This window comes from Benincasa hispida, chromosome 1 (genome assembly GCF_009727055.1).
Source record: "Benincasa hispida cultivar B227 chromosome 1, ASM972705v1, whole genome shotgun sequence".
Taxonomy (NCBI): Eukaryota; Viridiplantae; Streptophyta; class Magnoliopsida; order Cucurbitales; family Cucurbitaceae; genus Benincasa; species Benincasa hispida.
The window spans coordinates 30,542,146-30,560,907 of NC_052349.1; the positions used below are offsets into that span (position 1 = coordinate 30,542,146).

Below are 18,762 nucleotides of genomic sequence, written 5' to 3' on the forward strand. Positions count from 1 at the left end.
TAAATTCCCTTGTTGTATAATAATATCACATATTCTAAAAAAAAAAAAAATATATATGGATCTTTCTTTCTTTCTTTTTTTAAAAGGAATACCCCATATTATTTAGAACATATAGATTTCAAAACAAAACGATCATGTTAAAAGGGATAGTTGTTTGAAGATTATGATATTTGATGGCGAGCTAATAAATTTTGTGATGTTTGAAACCTTTTTTTGAAAAAAATTATAATAAACATTGTTGGCAAATGGATCTTGCACGAGTTCGTCATTGTTGCAGCCTCTCATTGAACTTGACCTTTGGTCTACCGAGCCTACCACACTTCGATTCATAATTTAGCAGTTTAGCTAAGCTCACAAAAGTATTTATGGTCATTTGGTTTATGGTTTTAAAGATGTCCAAGAAGGGAATAAGGTTGCTGGGAATCAAAAGATTACTGTGTTTGGTTGTACATGAAAATGTTATTAAAATTTTATGGTAATAAAATTAACTTTGTATTTTATTTATAAAATTAATCATGGACACTTCTATAAAATTTTGATAGATTAATTTATAAACAATAAATTCAATTCAAAGTTTTGAGCAAAATTAATTATTTAACTATTAAATAATAATACTAATTAAATTATTAATTATAGATATTTGTAAAATGAGTAATTTATGACTAAAGTTATTTGATTACATAATTTGATGGATCAATTTGATGAATTTATATAAATATAATGTATTATTTCATAAAACAATTAAAATCAGTTAAAAAAAAATAAATATACAATTTGTGATTAAAAAATAATACATTATAATTAATCAACGGTAAACTAACTATAATATGTAAATAATCTCATAAAATATTAATCATAAATATATTAATTAACTATAAAAATAATTTATTAATGAATTTATATATTAATGCATTTGTTCTTTACGGTTTATCATATAATTAATTAATTTATTCATGAATCTGAAGTAATTAAAATAAATATTATAATTTAAAATTTAATATAATTTTTAAATTACAAATTTAATATTCATATATTAATTAATTTTAATAATATAAAATAAAAAACAAATTCATGTATTAAAAGGAAAAAGAGAGTGGATATCAAGAAGACCCACACTTTTGGTTCAGTATCATCTATGGTATAAGGAATGCTTATTGCCATGCCTAAAGTTTCAAAACTTTACCAAACAAGAGGATTTGTATCATTTACTCATTCTCACCCTTATTTCCATCCCAATTCCCTCACTCCAATCGCCTCATTAGAGATTACTAACTCTTCTCATTTAGACTCATCAGATGAGACTATTCTTACAATCTTAGAGATAGTTTGTAGGGCTTGAGGTTGCAAGCATCAGACTAAGCACGATTAAATTATATTTGCCGATAGGTATATATTTAACAGCTCGACTAATCGACCTAAAACTAAGACTATGATTTTTGTCCATACTTCCAAGTTTTCCTTGGACTTCAACTTTGCTCGGGGTAACCTTCGACTAATATAAATATTAATTTTATATCTAAGAAAACTTAAAAACTTTAAATCTTTAGTCGTAAAATTCGATTAGGTGAAAGAGGGGTGAATACAAAATTAAAATAGAGTTAATATATTAATTGACATAAAGTATGAGAGAGGAGTTAGAATATAAGGTAGCATTCCCAAATTTATTAAATCCTAATGTATGTGGTTTTGTTTAATTAAAGTGATTAACATAAAGTAAGCAATAACTTAGTTAGTAAGAGAAGAGAAATAAATCATCTTGTGTGTGTTTGTGAAGAGAGTGGGCAGAGTTTGATGAAGTAGCAGCCAGCTATTTGTTTCTTCATCCCTTCCAATTTCACCTCTCACTCTCACTCCCACAACCCACCACTCTCTCTCATTCCCATTTATATTTACTCAAATCAACCTAAAAATCCCCCACCCCCTTTCTCTTCCATTTCCATTATGGGCTACGGCAGGCTCAACGAATCCGACCCCGGCGGCACTTCCTCCGCCGCCTTCCAACTCTCCGACCACCCCATTTCATTTCCCACCCCTAGTCGAAGCAGAGCACAACTTTTCCTTATTTCCCTTCTCTCCCTCCTTCTCATCGTCGCCGCCGCCGTCTCCGCCACGTTTCTCATCGGCATCCGAACCGCCTCCCCGGCTCGATCCGACCGAAATCTCCCTCGCAAACCGACTCAGGCTATTTCCAAAGCTTGTAGCCGAACTCGCTTCCCGAGTCTCTGTGTCAACTCCCTCCTCGATTTCCCTGGTTCTCTCAACGCCAACGAACAAGATCTCGTCCACATTTCCTTCAATATCACTCTTCAGCATCTCAACAAAGCTCTCTATTTGTCCTCTGAGATTTCCTCTCTTCAAATGGATCTTCGTGTTCGTTCCGCTTACGATGCTTGTCTTGAACTCCTTGACGATTCCGTCGACGCTCTTACGCGTTCCTTACAGTCCGTCGCGCCATCTTCCTCATCCGGTACACCACAGCGCCTTGGCTCATCCGAAGACGTCATTACCTGGCTTAGCGCTGCCCTTACTAATCAAGACACATGTACGGACGGATTCTCTGAGCTCTCCGGTACTGTCAAAAACCAAATGGCTGATAAACTTCACAATTTGTCCGAACTCGTTAGCAATTGCTTGGCGCTGTTTTCCGGTAGTGAAACGAGCGATTTCTCCGGAGTGCCGATTCAGAACAAACGACGGTTGATGAACGCCGGAGACAACGAGGATACTTCCGGTAACTTCCCCGGGTGGATGAGTCGGAGAGAGAGGAGGTTACTGACGTTGCCGGTGGGAGCGTTACAAGCCGATATTGTGGTTTCTCAGAACGGTAACGGAACGGTGAAGACGATCGCCGAAGCGATCAAAAAGGCGCCGCAGTACAGTAGTAGAAGGACGATCATATACGTGATGGCAGGAAGGTAATTTTGAATTTGAATTTGATTTTTTTTTTTTTTTAATTTGCAACTGTAGCGCGTTCTGGTTTGACTTACGTGTCACGATCGTGAACTGTTTTCACGTGGTTTGAAAAGCACGCGCCATACGAATGTGGCTCTCCGATGGATTTACGGAAACACCCTTCTTCGTCTTTTCTGCAGGTACGAAGAGAAGAATCTGAAAGTGGGGAGAAAGAAAACGAACCTCATGTTTGTTGGAGATGGCAAGGGTAAAACTGTCATTTCGGGTGCTAAAAGTATCTTTGATAATGTGACAACTTTTCACACGGCGTCGTTTGGTAATAATTCTTATCTATTTTATCTTACTTTCAATTATTTTTTTAGTTTTTTGACCAGAATAATTTAGGAGGTGCGAATAATTCTTTGTTATAAAGTAAAAATGACTTTTCTGTTCTTCAAAGAAAAATAAAAAAATTAAAACAACCCACGTGTTAATGCAGCCTTGAATGTACTGGCACGTGCCGTCTCAAATCTCGCTCTTCCTCTTGTCGGATTTTCCTAATTAGACCAAATTACCCTTCTATTATTGCCTATACAAAATAGAACAATGATTACACGCAACTATTCATATATTTTCCACCTCTTTATCCCACATAAAAGAAATTTGAAAAAAATTAATTTTTTAAAAAAATAAAACTGCTACCAAAACATGTATCTTGGTGCATCAAGGAAAGACCCAAGTTTTTCTCATAAAAAATATGTCGTCAATCAAAATTTTAAATTACTTTGTTTATTTTTTTTTTTACTATTTGTATAAAAATAAAATGTATGACAGTTTAAGTCGCACCTAATCAATTTTTCTTTTAAAAATATTATCTAAATATATTAACAATATAATAATTCCCACTTAACTCCTCCATTAGTCAATTGCATAAAGATTGCCAATAATTCATTCTCATCATATTTTGCTTCTCCCGTTCACAGCGGCTACCGGCGCCGGTATAATCTTGAGGGACATGACATTTGAGAATTGGGCTGGACCGGGGCGACACCAGGCGGTTGCGCTTCGAGTCGGCGCCGACCATGCAGTGGTGTACCGCTGCAACATAATCGGGTATCAAGACACTCTCTACGTTCATTCGAACCGTCAATTTTACAGAGAGTGCGACATTTACGGGACGGTGGATTTCATCTTCGGGAATGCGGCGGTGGTGTTTCAGAACTGCAGCATTTACGCTCGAAAGGCAATGGCGCTTCAAAAGAACACAATCACGGCCCAAAACCGGAAAGATCCGAATCAGAACACCGGAATTTCAATCCACGCCTGCCGGATTTTGGCCACCTCCGATCTAGCATCGTCCAACAGCTCTAACCCGACGTATCTGGGCCGTCCGTGGAAATTATACTCTAGAGTCGTGTATATGTTATCGTACATAGGGAGCCACGTGCATCCACGCGGTTGGTTGGAGTGGAACGCCACGTTTGCATTGGACACGTTGTATTACGGTGAGTATATGAATTATGGGCCGGGTGGGGCGGTGGGCCAGAGGGTGACGTGGCCTGGGTATCGTGTCATAACGTCCACGGTGGAGGCGAGTAAGTTCACGGTGGCTCAGTTCATTTACGGCTCCTCGTGGTTGCCGTCCACCGGAGTTGCATTCCTCGGAGGGCTAAATGTGTAATTTCGCTAATTGTATTATATATAAGGTGGTAATAAAGAAAGGAGGAGGAAAAGAAAAAAAAAAAACGTTGGTAAATCCACGATAAGGTAAAAAAGGTGGGTAAAAAGTGTCGGCATAAAACACCATATAATTTAATTGTGAACATTTTTTTTAAATTATTCGTGAATGTATGGATAGTAATTTATGTTCTATTCTTTTTTCCTCTTAATTGTATTGTAACTGAATATTATCTGATTTTTTATAATATTATTAATAACGCATTAGAATGTCGATATATTTTCTAAATTTTCTATTTTCCTATTATTAATCATTACTGTTGGTTGGATATATTATATATATAATTAGAAAATAAATAATAGATAATGTCAACAGACAACTTGTTCAATAAGAAAAACTTTTTTTTTTTTTTGGGTGTCTTTCCTTTGTCTTTAGTGATTTCGATTTTATTAGTTAAATATAATGGTTATTCCAAATTTCCAATCATGATATGGTGTTGTTGAAACTGATTAAAAGAAAAAATGAAAATCCATTCTTTTGAGATAAAATTAAAACATTTACCGTTAATTTTAATTTTAAATAAAATATTATTATATATAGGTCAGATCTTTTAATCTCCACTAACACATTATTATATGTTTCAAAAGGAGAGAAAAAAAAAAGAATGATTTTTAGATTAAAGTCTCACTTTTCTGAAATTTAATTTATTATTTTTAAGAGTTAAAACTAATAAAGTAATGATAGTTTTTAGTGATTCATGTTCCATATATATGTTTATGTCCATATATTTCTTTTCTCTAACTTTTTTTTAATATTTCTCTCGATTTACACCATGGTAAAATTATAAGAATTGAGATGAAAGAAAAAAAAAAAAAAAAAAGAAGAGAAGAGAAATCATTTGAAAAAAATACTTGATGCATTCTAGATTCTAAAATAAGTTTATATTCGTTGGACTATCTAAATGTCTAATCACAAAATTTCACTTGACAAATTTTATGAAATGATTATTTTTAGAAAAGATGGAAGAAGATGCATGAAAATGAGTGTAGCTTAAAATATACTTAAATATTCTTTTAATACAACAATTTGAGATGTAGAATCGAATCATCGACTAAAAAATTCAGATCAACTATCGTTAAGTTGGTTATACTGAAGTATCGCTGAATCACGAGAAACGACGTGCATGAGAGGAAAATAATATTAAGAATAATAAAAATGAGAAATGAAAGAGAGAGAGAGAGAAAGAGTGAATACGGTGAGAGAGTGACGGTGGGATGTGTTTGGTTGAAGTAATTATGAATAAAATGAAATGGAGAGGCAAAGAGGAAAGGCAAAGGGTGTCGGTGGCCAATCCCTAAATTAAATGTCCCATTGAAAAAACAACACAAACCCTAATTTGCATTTACTCTTTTATTTATTTACCCCAACCTAAGCCGCTACCCATCACATCAATATTTAACCTTTTTTTTTAAAAAAAAAAAAAAAGGAAATGTTCATTTTCTTTCCTTATTCTATTTTTCCTTACTCATACAACATTAAACTAAGAAAAATACATTTTTATCTTGAGTTTAATTTAAAGTCAATAAATTTCAAAATATTATAATTTTAGTATTTGAATTTTCTATTTGATTTTAATTTAATTCTTAGGTTTCAAAAAGTTACAACCTTATCTTTAAATTTAAATTTTGTTTCAATTTCATTTTAGATTTTAAGATTCATGAATTTCACCTCGATTTTATAATAAATATTTTAATGTTAATATTTATTAATTAATTTAAAATAATTAAAAGAATTATAATTAATTAAACTTCCCTATTTTTCCATTAGAACTAAAATTATTTTTAAAAAGTTACTTCATTATTATTTTAGATTAATAAACAGACATCTATGTCAAAATTAAAAGTGAGTATTTAATGAAAAATCAAAGTTAAATGTATAAACATAAAATCTAGGGATCGAATTGAAATTAAGAGATAGATTGATTGTGAATACTTTTGTAGAGTTAGCTCTAATTCAATATGGAGAGATATTTTTATTGTCATTAATTTTTTGTACATAATTTTTGTATTCACATTATTCTCCATATATATTCACTTATTTCCATGTTATTTTTACATTCACATTACACATATAGGTTTTTAAAATTAATTTCATAGTTCAAGTTAGAGGGTTATTTGTTATCACTCATTTGGATATACAAACTTGACAAGTAAGTTTTAAAATCTTCTTAGGCTTCAAGTTTTTATGCTTTTAAATCTATATGATAGAATGTAATATTCTTATTGTTAATACTTTTATAGAGTTAATTCAAAATTAATATGGAGAGATATTATAGAAGGAAAACAACAATAGAGATAATTGGGGCATCATCTTCAAAGAAGAAAAACGTTTTGGGTTCTGATCAATCTTATATAGAATTCAATATAGAAGAACTACTTGTAGATCCTAGTCTAAGAACCAAAATTTATGTTTATAGTTATAATATTTGAGATCAAGTTTTCGTAGAGCATATTTACGAAAAGATCATTATCAGCCTTGAAATCATACTTTTCTACTTAAGAAATTTGGTACAAAGTTACAAAGTCAAGATGATTTAACCCATCTTGATTTAGTGAATATTTTAATTGGCTATAATATAGCATTTCAAAGGATGACACATTTTGTTTATGTTGCTATCTATTCAAACCAGAAGTAAGTGAAGAGTCAGGATGTGACTCTTTTGTTAGTGAAAGATTTTCTAATTGGAAGAAAAACAAGAAATTGCATATTTATGTTGGTGGTCCTAATAGTGCACACAATTAGGCTTTGGATAAATGTGAGGTTCTTTTGAAACAAAAACAACATATTGAGACTTTTTTAAATAGGATGTTGACCAAGCACGAGTTGAGTATCGAGCTCGATTAGGTGCATCGATTGATTGTGTTCAATTTTTATTACGACGAGGACTTACATTTCGTGGACATGATGAGCCAGATGATTTGAAGAATTAAGGTAATTTTCTTGAACTTTTACAATGGTTATGCAACCATAATAAGGATATTGAAGTCGTGACTTTGAAAAATGCCCCAAATAATTTGAAATTGACTTCACCTGATATCCAAAAAGATGTAATACATTTCATTGCAGTAGAAGTGTTAATATGGTTGTAAAAAATATGAGTGGTAGATAGTTTTTTATCTTGATAGACGAATCATAAGATGTATCTTCAAAAGATTAGATGTCAATTGTATTGCGATATGTGGATATATAAAGGTCATATGATTGAATGATTTGTTGGAATCATAGATGTCAATGATACAAGTTCTCTATCATTTAAGAAAGATATAGATGGTTTTTTTCCTCAACATGGATTAAGCATCGCTAGTTTATAAGGATGAGGATATGATAGAGCAAAGTAATATGCAAGGTTAGTTCAATGGATTGAAAGCAAGAAAATGAATGTGTTTTTTTACATTTAGTGTTTTTCTTACCCGCTTCAATTAGCTCTTATAGCTAATAATAAAAATAATGTGGAAATTACTGGTATGCTTTTTATTGTTACAAATATGATGAATGTAATTGGGGCGTCAACAAAATGTTGAGATATTCTATGAGAGAAACATAAAATGAAAACTTTTTAAGCTTTAAATAATGGTGAAATATTAAGCGGCCAATGATTAAATCAGAAGACAATGGTTAAACGATCAGGAGATACTCGATGGGGATCACATTACTATACTTTAATGGGATTTATTGCAATGTTCTCTTCAGTAGTAGATATACTTGAGACAATTGTGCAAGGTGGATCAAATTCAGAACAAAAATATGAAGCAAAGACTCTAATTATAAGTTCAATTCTATCTTTTGACTTTGTTTTTCATATACATTTTATGAAAATTATCTTGGGAATCTTAAATGACTTGTCTCAAATATTACAAAGAAAAGATTAAGATATCATGAATGCAATGAATTTAGTCAAAAATTGTAAAGAAAGACTGTAGAAAACAAGAGAGTCTGATTGGGATCCGTTGTTGAGTATGGCTTCTGATGTCTATCATAATCATGATATTGAAGCCGTTAAAATGAATGACCTATTTCTAATTCAAGGATAACAAAGACAAAAATCTCAACTAGTTACAAATTTACATCATTATCATGTTGAAGTTTTCTATGTCGTCATTAATATGCAACTTCAAGAGCTGAATAATCGTTTTACTGAAACAAATACTGAATTACTTCTTTGTGTGACATGTCTAAATTCGAGTAATTCATTCGTTTCTTTTGATAGAAAAAAGCTTAGTCAACTTGCTTAATTTTACCCGAGAGACTTTTTTAGCTATTAAACTCTCTATGCTTGAGGATCAACTTCAAAATTACATTATTAATATGTGTTCAAATATTGAGTTTGTTGAGCTAAAAAGCATGTGTGATCTTGCAGTAAAAATGGTCATGGTGAATAAAGACAGGGTCTATTAATTAGTTTATGGATTACTCACCTTGGTGTTCATTTTACCTATCGCCACAGCTATTATAGAGAGAACATTTTCTGCTATGCCTATTGTGAAGACTTGATTGCATAATCGAATGGGAGATCCATAGATGAATGATTGTCTTATAGCCTATATTGAAAATGATTTATTTGTTAAGTTAAATACTTAAGTTGTCATGGATCGATTTCAAAATATGAAAACTCGTAGGAGACAATTGTAATGTACTAAATTAGTTAATTTATGAAGTTATGAATATTTTTTTACATTCATTTATAGATTTTATTTATTTTGCATATAATACCCTCCATATAAAATTTCTACCCCTGTCACTAGACATGACCTCATATAATAATTAAGGAAATAAACATATTTGGTCTTTATGGCTTCCTAGCATTAAATTGTTTGTATCATTGTATGTGTTATTATAAGGTTGCTTTATCTTTTTAACAAGGCCAGGGAGCTTTTAATCCCCTCGAATATCAAGATTTATCCTCTTAAAGGCGGCTTGGTTTAAGTTTTTATAAATGTATGAGAATAAAAGATATCTAGGAATAAGATGCCTTGAGACTCAAAGATTAATTGTGTTTAGTTGTGCATGAGAATGCGATCAGAATTTTATGAACAAAAATTATGTTTGTATTTAATTTATGAAATTAAGCATGATTTTTTGTTATCATTCTATTACATTTATAAATTAACCTATAAATGACATTCAATATATTGATAAAAATCACAATTAATTATAAATCAATAATAATTTTAATTATAAATATTTTAAAATTGAGTAATTTATAATTAAAATCAACCAATTAATATATTTAATGAACNATAATAATTTCAATTATAAACCTTTGAAATTTGAGTAATTTATAATTAAACCAATTAATATATTTGTTGAACATCATATTAATTATAATCTGATACTTAATCATTTTTATAATTAATTAAGTACAACACTAGTAATTTTAATTTTAATTAAATAATATAAGAGAATATATTTAAATAAACAAATATAAAAAGTAAAAAAATGAGATAAAAAATGATATATTAATCAAGAACATATATATATGATAGGTTAATAATGAATGAAGTAATAAAAATTTATCACAATAAATTATTAACTTATTATAAATAAACAATAATGATTATATTCTCATAATGAATAATCAAACTAAAATTAATCACAATAAATAGTTACTTGATTATTAAAAAACAATAAGGTAATAAATTATTATTATTGAAAACAATAGTCCTAGTTTACTAATTAAATATATTTAAGATATTGTTAGCTAATAAATTAATAATTTATATAAAAAGATAATTCCATACATCCTCTCTCATTTTTTTTTAATACGTGGGTGAGGGAATTGAATCTCTAATCTCGAGGTCAATACTACAAACATTATGTCAGTTGAACTATGTTCATTTTGACCCAAGAAATGGTGATTTGAATTTTCACCCCCTCTCATTTCTCAACCAAATAAGGTATCACATAAAATTTTAACAATTTTTTTATAAAAAAAAATGTACTTCCAAATTGGAAAATTGCATTGAATTTATTTGATGTGGAAGAAGAGGAAGTCTCATCTCTCTACAAACTCATGGTAACGTCGTATTTCTCTTCGGTTGTGTTTAGAATGCATTGTTAAGTGGTTAATTAAAAAAAAATCATTTTGAAAAAAATGAGTATTTGATTACCATTCAAACTAGCGTTTGTAGTGTATTTTTAATAATTTTTGTATAAAATATTTAAATAAAAATGAGTTTTTTGAAACGTATTTTTTTTTTTCAAGTCAATCCAAATGGACCATTTATTTTACCGATATTTTTGTATTTTTATTTTTAGTAAAGTTGTAATTACATAAAAAAAATTTGGAAATTTAACTGAAATGACTTAACACTCATAATCTCATATGATTGCATCATGTAAAAATTGATGTCGTTCACTGTATTTAGACAGTGTTTGTATATAAATCCAATTGATTGATCCCTCATCCGAAAATCAAACCTTGTCTATAAAAGGATAGATTATAGAATTGCATCAATATCTAAATCCAGACAAGTGAGGGAGACTGTTAGATGATATAATTAAATTTATCTAAACTTTTAGATTTATCGGTTATTTGAATCTAATTAATTGATTTGCTGCGTAGGTTTTTGGATATTATATATGCAGATTACTTTGATACTTTATGTAAACTAGAATTTATTTGGTAACGAAGATTTGGAAACTATATATCTGTACAAATGTACAAATGTACAAATGGACGGGGAAAGAGAGAAAATAAGAGACGAGGGATAAAGAAGAGATATTAAAAGTATATATTCTTTTCAAGTCATCTTTATCGTATCAATTTCAATTTTCTTAAATAAATTTAATGCTATTATTAGTAGAGAGACTTTTTAAACCTATTCTTAAAAAATCATAAACTAAAAATAACTAATTTAAAAAATAAAAAACTAAATGACCAGACAAAAAATATTTTTTCCCCCTAGAGTCCACATTATTCCTTCATTTTAAATGAAAAATTGTGCAATAAGTGATAGTGGTGTTACAAACTTTAACGCCATTAAATTGTCCAGCTAATTGTCCAGCTGTCTCTCAACTTCATCACTTTGACTCATCTTCATATACACATCAAAACTTTGAACTTTAAATTGATGGCTTTCTGGATCATCACACAGTTTTTTCACAATTATTTTGTAAACATTATGTTTCAGCAACAAATATATATGGGTGCATCCCGAACCTTATTTATCTTTGTACATCTCATCAAATTCTTTAATCATAACTTGTTATGTGGTAATTTTTTTAATTAATTTTTTTTATGTGAGTGATGAAAGTGAGATGCATAAAAATATATGCAACAATATTATCTTTTCAAGAAATTGAAGTTTAAACTTAGGAGTAACGTCTTCTTTTGGGTATAAAATTGATATTTATTAAGAAAGAACACCATTTATTTTGAGGATGATTTGTAGTAGATGTGTTCATCCTTCTTTTTATAGTGTATACAAATATTTAGTTTTTTTGTTGTGAATTATGAAAATTAGATCTTTTATGTATATTCTGGATAGAATTTGTGGCTCTCCCTTTTTCATATATATATTGAAAGATATGGTGGGCTTTCTTTCTTTCATTATCTCTTAAATTATAAAGTTATATTTAGATGGTTTATCCGATTTGGCATATTTGTGGTGCCTTCCGTTATTAGAGAAAAGTGAATGTTTTTTTTTTTTTTTTTTTAAAAAAAATACAATTGGGATAAGAGATTAAAACCACAAATCTTTTGGTTACTAATATACTCTTACGCTGATTGAACTATATCAGTTTCCCTCAAAATCAAGAATATAAACTAAGCATGATTATATTTCATCATGATTTGATTTGAATAAATTGATTTAATATTCATCGAGTGAAACGAAGTGAAAAGACTATGGTAAGATTGATTTTAACTTTACACTCTAAGCATTTTGAGATATTAAAATTCTCTGATAATCATAGTTTAAGGGTTGATAAAATTGTTCATTTTTCCCATGAGGATTTTCTCCTAACGGGGTTAAGATTCCTGTTTAGGGGGAAAATGGGTAAGATAATGGGAAAAAATTCTCTAAAAGCTAAACGTTTATTAGGACCGTCCTTACCACATTGCCTTTACCCTTTCAACTTTTTAAAAATTTATTGTCGTTATATTGTATAAATTTTATATTTAAATTTCAAGTTTTATTATTTAACAATCAAGATAATAGATATCTTTGTATTGAATATTTAAATTTAAATTAAATGTATAAATAATTGGATAAGCAATTATTCAAAATTGAGTAGTTTCTTTGGAATTAATCATAGAAACAAATATTAAAAATTTTAACTATTTAATTTTAAACTTTTTCGATTATTGTTAATTGTTTTTTCTTATATAAAAAAAACGTAAAAAATTCTCTGCAAGAAACTCGATCTTCGCAAAATTACTTGGAAAATTTGGTGAGTATATGAAATAAAATGGTAAGCGGGGATGGAAAACCAGCCCAAAAGAAATTTCATTGCATTTTACCTTTAGGGAGAAAGGAATAAAAAAAAAAAAAAAAAATTACATTTGATGATTATCAATAAACGTCAGAATTTCAATATATTATGTGGTCACAAACAAACTCAAAAACAAGAAAATGTAGTATATTTCTATTAAACCGTTGACCAACACCTACTTGAACAAAATAGGATTTTTTGTAGTAGTTCTAGTTTCAATGACTCGATTATTACTGTTATCTCATAACATGCCTAAAGAAATAAATCATTTCTCAACGTAAGAGTTCAAAGTATCATGTTATTGTATACTCCCAACATGAATATATATATATACTCTTGCTAGTTCACACCTCTATTAAAAGTTTCAACATTTTTATGCACATAATGAAACTCTAGAGATTATCTACAATGGTTAATTCAGATCTTCCTAAACGTGGAATTGGACTTGCCAACTTACATTTCACAGAATAGCTGAGATTCTTTTCCTGAAAAATCATACCATTTGGATCGAGCCCACATGACCTACACAAGAATCTGTATGCAATTGGCTTCAGGAAAATGGATGGACTATTGGAGTGAAATGACTGCAGAGTTCACCAATTGGCGCTTCTTTAGAGTGAGCAACCTCCGTATCTTTTGATTATCGTCGGAGGCATTCTTGTTGAACTGGGAAAACTTATCGGATTGATAATGGTCTACTAAACATCTGAATCTTCAACTTCTGTACTTGCAACAAAACTTGGGAATGCCATGGTTATATCCCTGAATCCATGAAAGTAGAATTATTAAAGCATGCAAGAGAGCATAATGGCTAAACAAGCATACTCAACTAATGATCTACATTCTAAGACAACATTAGACATTGCAAGCCCGACAATGTTCTCATCATTACGTACTTTAGATATGGTAATGTCATGTTCTTGATCAATGATGGATACTTCATCACAAACTCCCTCCACTCTTCTTGATCAATCTTTCCATCACCGTTCATGTCTGCTTCATTAAATGTCTGCAGTAAAAGACCAGAATCAGATGATTTTTTACTCCAAACAAATCAGTAAAAGTACGAGGTATAGCATAGGGCGATGAAGACCTTTTCCACAATTGTTTCAATGACGTCATCCGAAAGGATCAACTCTGATTCATGAAGAAGAGCCAAAACCATTTCCTTCAACTGCGAGAACAAAATTGAGATCATAAGTTGGAGGAAAGTCTTCAATATGTATAGTGTTATATATATCCAGTTAGAAGTTGAAATTTACTCCAAATTTCATAGTTGGCCATGCAGAATGTCTCAAATCATCAATTGATTCAAAAGCTTAAGCTAATTAATGAACAAAAATTTAATATTACATCATCTAATACTCCCTGTCACTTGTGGGTTTGAAATATGTAGACAAACCAACAAGTGTAAATCAATATTAATTGGAGTTTGAACATAGGACTTCTTGAACCACCTAAGCATATACCATCTTAAATCACCAATTGACCAAAAAAACTTAAACGGATGGGTGAAGGAAAATTTAATATTATGTCATCTAATAGAATGAAATGATAGCTAAGACAAAAACATCGTTGAAAAAGATCCAGACAGAAAATATTGCAAAAAATGGTTAACAGAAATTATTGCTTTCAACAGAAGGATTCTGCATACATAAACTCGAAAGAAATAACAAGATTCACCTCTTCTTGCTCTATAAACCCAGTCTGCCTCAAATCATATAGCCTAAAAGCAACTGCAAATTAAAACATAATTATCAGCAAGTCATTGTTTGAAGAACATAAATTTACTTTTGTATTTAATTAATGAAAATAGGTGATGTACAGTACCAAATATCAGGAATAGTTCTCACATGTAATTTTATCTTTGATAGATGCATTAGGATGAAAGATGCCCAATGATCTGACGAACTCCCCAAATTCAATAACCCCATTGCGCTTCACATCAAATAAATCGAAAATCTACATTAAGAAGAAAAAAGATCCACAGTTTTTCAGCAATTAAGGAAAAAAGCAGAGGTACATGAAGATTTGCAGCATAAAGGGTGTTATAGAAGCCAGCTACATACTCTATCTGCAAATAGATTTTTCATATTTCTATTTCTGAACAATGCAAGCTGAAATTCTTCCTGGGCATTCGATGCAGATGTTAGTATAGAATATCGATTATAAATCTTTTGGAATTAATGTAATAGAAAAAATTACTCACAAATAATTAGATAATACAACGTACCCTATGGATTAGCCCATCATTAATAATTGAACTGCTCAGTTTCTTGAAAAGCTCATATAATGCCTCTACCTCGCTCACTGTAACTGCATCCAAAATACACAAAAATTTGAAGATGCCCACCATAGTTTATAAAGTAGCTTTTGGGAAGCCTTAAAATTGTATTTGAAATCAGTAGCCGACGAGGATTCAAGTTGAAATGTGGGATGTTTAAACTGAGATACAAAACCTCCTGGCAGAATCGTCGTAATACACTTTCTATCTTATCTACCTTCAAATAAAACACACTTTAATCTATAAAGGGACGTCTGGAGTACTAAGTTGGTTATTATATTTAGTGGTTATTATAGTCTATGGGTTATAAGGGGTTGTTTGTTTTGCTGGAATGAGATGAGTTTGGAATGGAATGTAATCCAAATCTCATGTTTGGATTGAGCATTTTGGGCCTAATTTGTAATACTAAACTCATTTTGTTCTCACAAGTTTTTAACCTAGCCATCTTTCCCACCATTTTCACGCTTCACGATCCCATTTCTATTTCTCACGTATCTCAACACTCCTCTGATTCCTAATAATCTGATTACATTCCAATCTCCCAAACAACCCCAATAGTCTATGTTTGGGGTTGAGACTATTAGCCTGTGTTATAATAGTCTGTGTTTGGGATACAAACTATTTTAGTCTACGTAGGAAATAGTAAACATTGTAATAGAGAGGGAGAGAAAGGATGACTGGAAAATAGTAAACACTGTAACAAAGAAGGATTTGAAATAGTTGTAGATTATCTAAAACAGAAGGGTAGTCCTTAAAGAAAACACTCAAAAGGCAAACATAACTAAAAAAAATTCCTTGTGGCACTATTTTGACAGAAATGAAATCGACACGCAAAGAAAGTGCACAGTAAAGAACGACATAGAGATTTGCATGGTTCACTAACAATGTGTTAACTACGTCTACGAGCTGAGAGAGAGATTTCATTATTTGAGAAAAATATCAGAAAATACAAATACAGATGCATCAGCGAGGTTAGAGGGTTTATATGACATCCCTCTAAACCCTAGGCCCAAAATCATAAATTACATATAATCTGTAAACAATTTTAATTTACGAGACGTTTAGAGCACCAAATAACAGATTCAAAGCATAACATCATGCACAAATACTTATTTCATTTTCCCATTGAAGCAAGCCCAGTGAAAAATGAAGATTGTGGCAGAGGCAGAGAAGTTCCATTCATTAGATAAAAGTTGAAAAGAAATTAAGAGGCTTCTTTTGCTACTTACAAGGTGTTTCTGCAGCAAGGACAATGGGATCCTCATATCCTTGAGATTTCGGTTTCTTGGAATGATAGCATCCCATGACAAACTAGTACAGCATAAAGCAATCGGAAACTTCTAGTCAGCAAGCAAAAGAAATCTTCCACGTACCAATCAATAGAAAGCAGCTCGTTTTCATGCCTATAGTTGAGCAAGATTTGAGCACATGAACTTGGTCAAGTGAGAAAAACAAAAGTGATTAAAAACATGCAGCAATGTGCACACCAATAAGACCCCAAATTTTAAAATTCAAACCATTATTGACAAAGGAACAGTGAAAGAGAAGTCCATCTGCAAAAGTAGGTTTAATTTCCCTTCCCCATAAAAGTCCACCCATTAAGGCCGTCTCCAAGCATGTTGAAAGAGAAAGAAATGAAAGGACACAACTTCTAAATAAACAATCTACAACTTCATGTTTTTTTATTTCTGCGGAAAGTGTTAAACTAATCATGGTTGATTCTGGATCGCATCCTATGACCAACCCCTTCATTTTTTATTTAGTTTTTTAAATGTTCAACCTTTTCCTTTTCACTTTGTCAGGTTGCTCAATTGAATGAAATCCACTTCTAAATCTTAAGACACGGTTTGGTAACTATTTGATTTTAAGTTTCTTATTTTTTAAAATCTAGCATATACACACTCATTCCACCTCTAAATTTCATGTCTGTCTACTTTTCACAAATGTTTTAAAAAATCAAATTGGAAAACTAAACAGAAGAAGTTGTTAACAACTTGTTTTTGCTTTTGAAATTGGACTATAATTCAATGATGAAATGGAGAAACAACTCTTGCATTATTGGAAAATGCCTCTTTTTTTTTTTTCTCTCCTCACAATCTCACAGAAGAATACAAATGTTGATTTTACAAGGGGAGGAAAACCCAAAAGAGATAATATACTTTTATATCCGGGGACCATTGGAGCTTGATGTAAGCTAAGATTGTCAAGGAAACAAGACAAAAACAAAATTATTATAAACTTTTTTTCGGGGGGGGGGGGGGGGGGGGGGAGGGAAGATAAAAACAGACGTATGAAGTTATCCCTAAGCAATTCATAAGAAATTCCATAAATGTAGAAAAATAGAAAGGAAAACAAGGCAATCCCAGTTTTGTTCTTCGCTTAGACCAGGCAGAAGGGAAATTATCACAATTCAAACAAAGAAAACTTGCATTTCAATGGAGAATAGCAGAAGAAAACAAGAATCAAGTTGGATATTGAAGAAAAATAGAAGAAAACGAAAGAAGCATAGTTAAAAACTGAAAAATGGGTGGAGTTAAGAGTAGTGAAGGACCTATTACAGAGATTCTGAGAAGGCTCCGGCGACCATTTTGAAGCTTGATTTGTGTTAATAATGGCTTCAAAGTTTTGCAGGGTCCCGTCTTCTCCTTTATAGGCTCCGTCCATTTGATCTGCTCCCCCATCTTCATCAATCGCTTTACCTTTATCTCAAAAGTCAAAATTATTAAATTACTCCTTTTATTTTTATTTTTTTACAATAATAATATATATTTGATTAAAATATATTTTCGTCATCGTTATTCAATTTTAGTTTTCATACTTTCAATGAATCTTAAATTTAGTCCCTCAATTTTATCCAAACTTATTAAATAATAATAATAATTTTTATAGAAAAAAATAAAATACGTAATTATATTTTCGAAATTTATAGTAATTATATTATAGATAAACAAAACAAAAAACTTGTTAAAAAATCAACAATAAACTATCATTAAGGACTAATATTAAGATTTATTAAAAGTATTGAGGCTAAAAAATTGTAGACTAAAATTGAACAAACTTTAAAGTATATGGACCAATAATATTTTAACCTATATATTTAATATTATTAATTAATGATATGTGTGAAAAATCCTCTCTTTAAATTACTATTTTAACCCCGTCCTTGTCAATAAGTTCAATTTTAGTTCACATGATTTCTATCATGATTTGCTTGGTTGCCATTTCCAACCAAATGGACAAAGTATACCAATACTCGAAATTATATTAATATTATTAAAGTATAATTTTGTTAATAAAGATAGGAAGATTAGAATCAATGTTAACACATCTTAAACTCAGTCAATCTACTCTCACATTTAAAATTAATAATTAAACTTGTAAATATCAAATTATTGAAAAAATGTAAACATCATAA

General features: G+C 30.5%; 2 protein-coding genes across 3 annotated transcripts; one reads left to right on the forward strand and one right to left on the reverse strand.

Annotated features, from left to right (window-relative positions):
- The first annotated feature begins 1,719 nt into the window (after positions 1–1,719).
- Positions 1,720–4,834, forward strand: LOC120072825 (probable pectinesterase/pectinesterase inhibitor 34). The gene is made up of 3 exons (XM_039025339.1): positions 1,720–2,915; positions 3,093–3,229; positions 3,876–4,834. Exons 1-3 carry the CDS (start codon positions 1,942–1,944, stop codon positions 4,571–4,573), a joined length of 1,809 nt encoding a protein of 602 aa, XP_038881267.1. The 5' UTR covers positions 1,720–1,941; the 3' UTR covers positions 4,574–4,834.
- Positions 4,835–13,331: 8,497 nt separating this feature from the next.
- On the reverse strand, positions 13,332–18,035 carry LOC120072832 (calcineurin B-like protein 4). Of its 2 annotated transcripts, none has more exons than XM_039025352.1 (9): positions 17,899–18,035; positions 16,577–16,750; positions 15,297–15,379; positions 15,133–15,192; positions 14,917–15,025; positions 14,747–14,799; positions 14,157–14,237; positions 13,960–14,072; positions 13,332–13,825 (listed from the first exon to the last, which is right to left on the reverse strand). In XM_039025352.1, exons 2-9 carry the CDS (start codon positions 16,650–16,652, stop codon positions 13,762–13,764), a joined length of 639 nt encoding a protein of 212 aa, XP_038881280.1. In that variant the 5' UTR covers positions 16,653–16,750; positions 17,899–18,035; the 3' UTR covers positions 13,332–13,761. The 2 variants fall into 2 exon arrangements, with proteins under 2 accessions (XP_038881280.1, XP_038881288.1); XM_039025360.1 differs by lacking the exon at positions 17,899–18,035 and adding an exon at positions 16,865–17,873.
- Positions 18,036–18,762: the final 727 nt, after the last annotated feature.

What these genes read in the sequence shown, in the direction of transcription:
- LOC120072825 (XM_039025339.1), top strand. Translation starts at nt 1,942, where the DNA reads ATGGGCTACGGCAGGCTCAACGAATCCGACCCCGGCGGCACTTCCTCC. An exon ending in ATATACGTGATGGCAGGAAG is followed by an intron (nt 2,916 to 3,092) that starts GTAATTTTGAAT and finishes TCTTTTCTGCAG; the next exon opens with GTACGAAGAGAAGAATCTGA. An exon ending in TTTTCACACGGCGTCGTTTG is followed by an intron (nt 3,230 to 3,875) that starts GTAATAATTCTT and finishes TCCCGTTCACAG; the next exon opens with CGGCTACCGGCGCCGGTATA.
- LOC120072832 (XM_039025352.1), bottom strand. Translation starts at nt 16,652, where the DNA reads ATGGGATGCTATCATTCCAAGAAACCGAAATCTCAAGGATATGAGGAT. An exon ending in CCTTGCTGCAGAAACACCTT is followed by an intron (nt 15,380 to 16,576) that starts GTAAGTAGCAAA and finishes TTTTGGATGCAG; the next exon opens with TTACAGTGAGCGAGGTAGAG. An exon ending in TTGAAACAATTGTGGAAAAG is followed by an intron (nt 14,073 to 14,156) that starts GTCTTCATCGCC and finishes CTTTTACTGCAG; the next exon opens with ACATTTAATGAAGCAGACAT.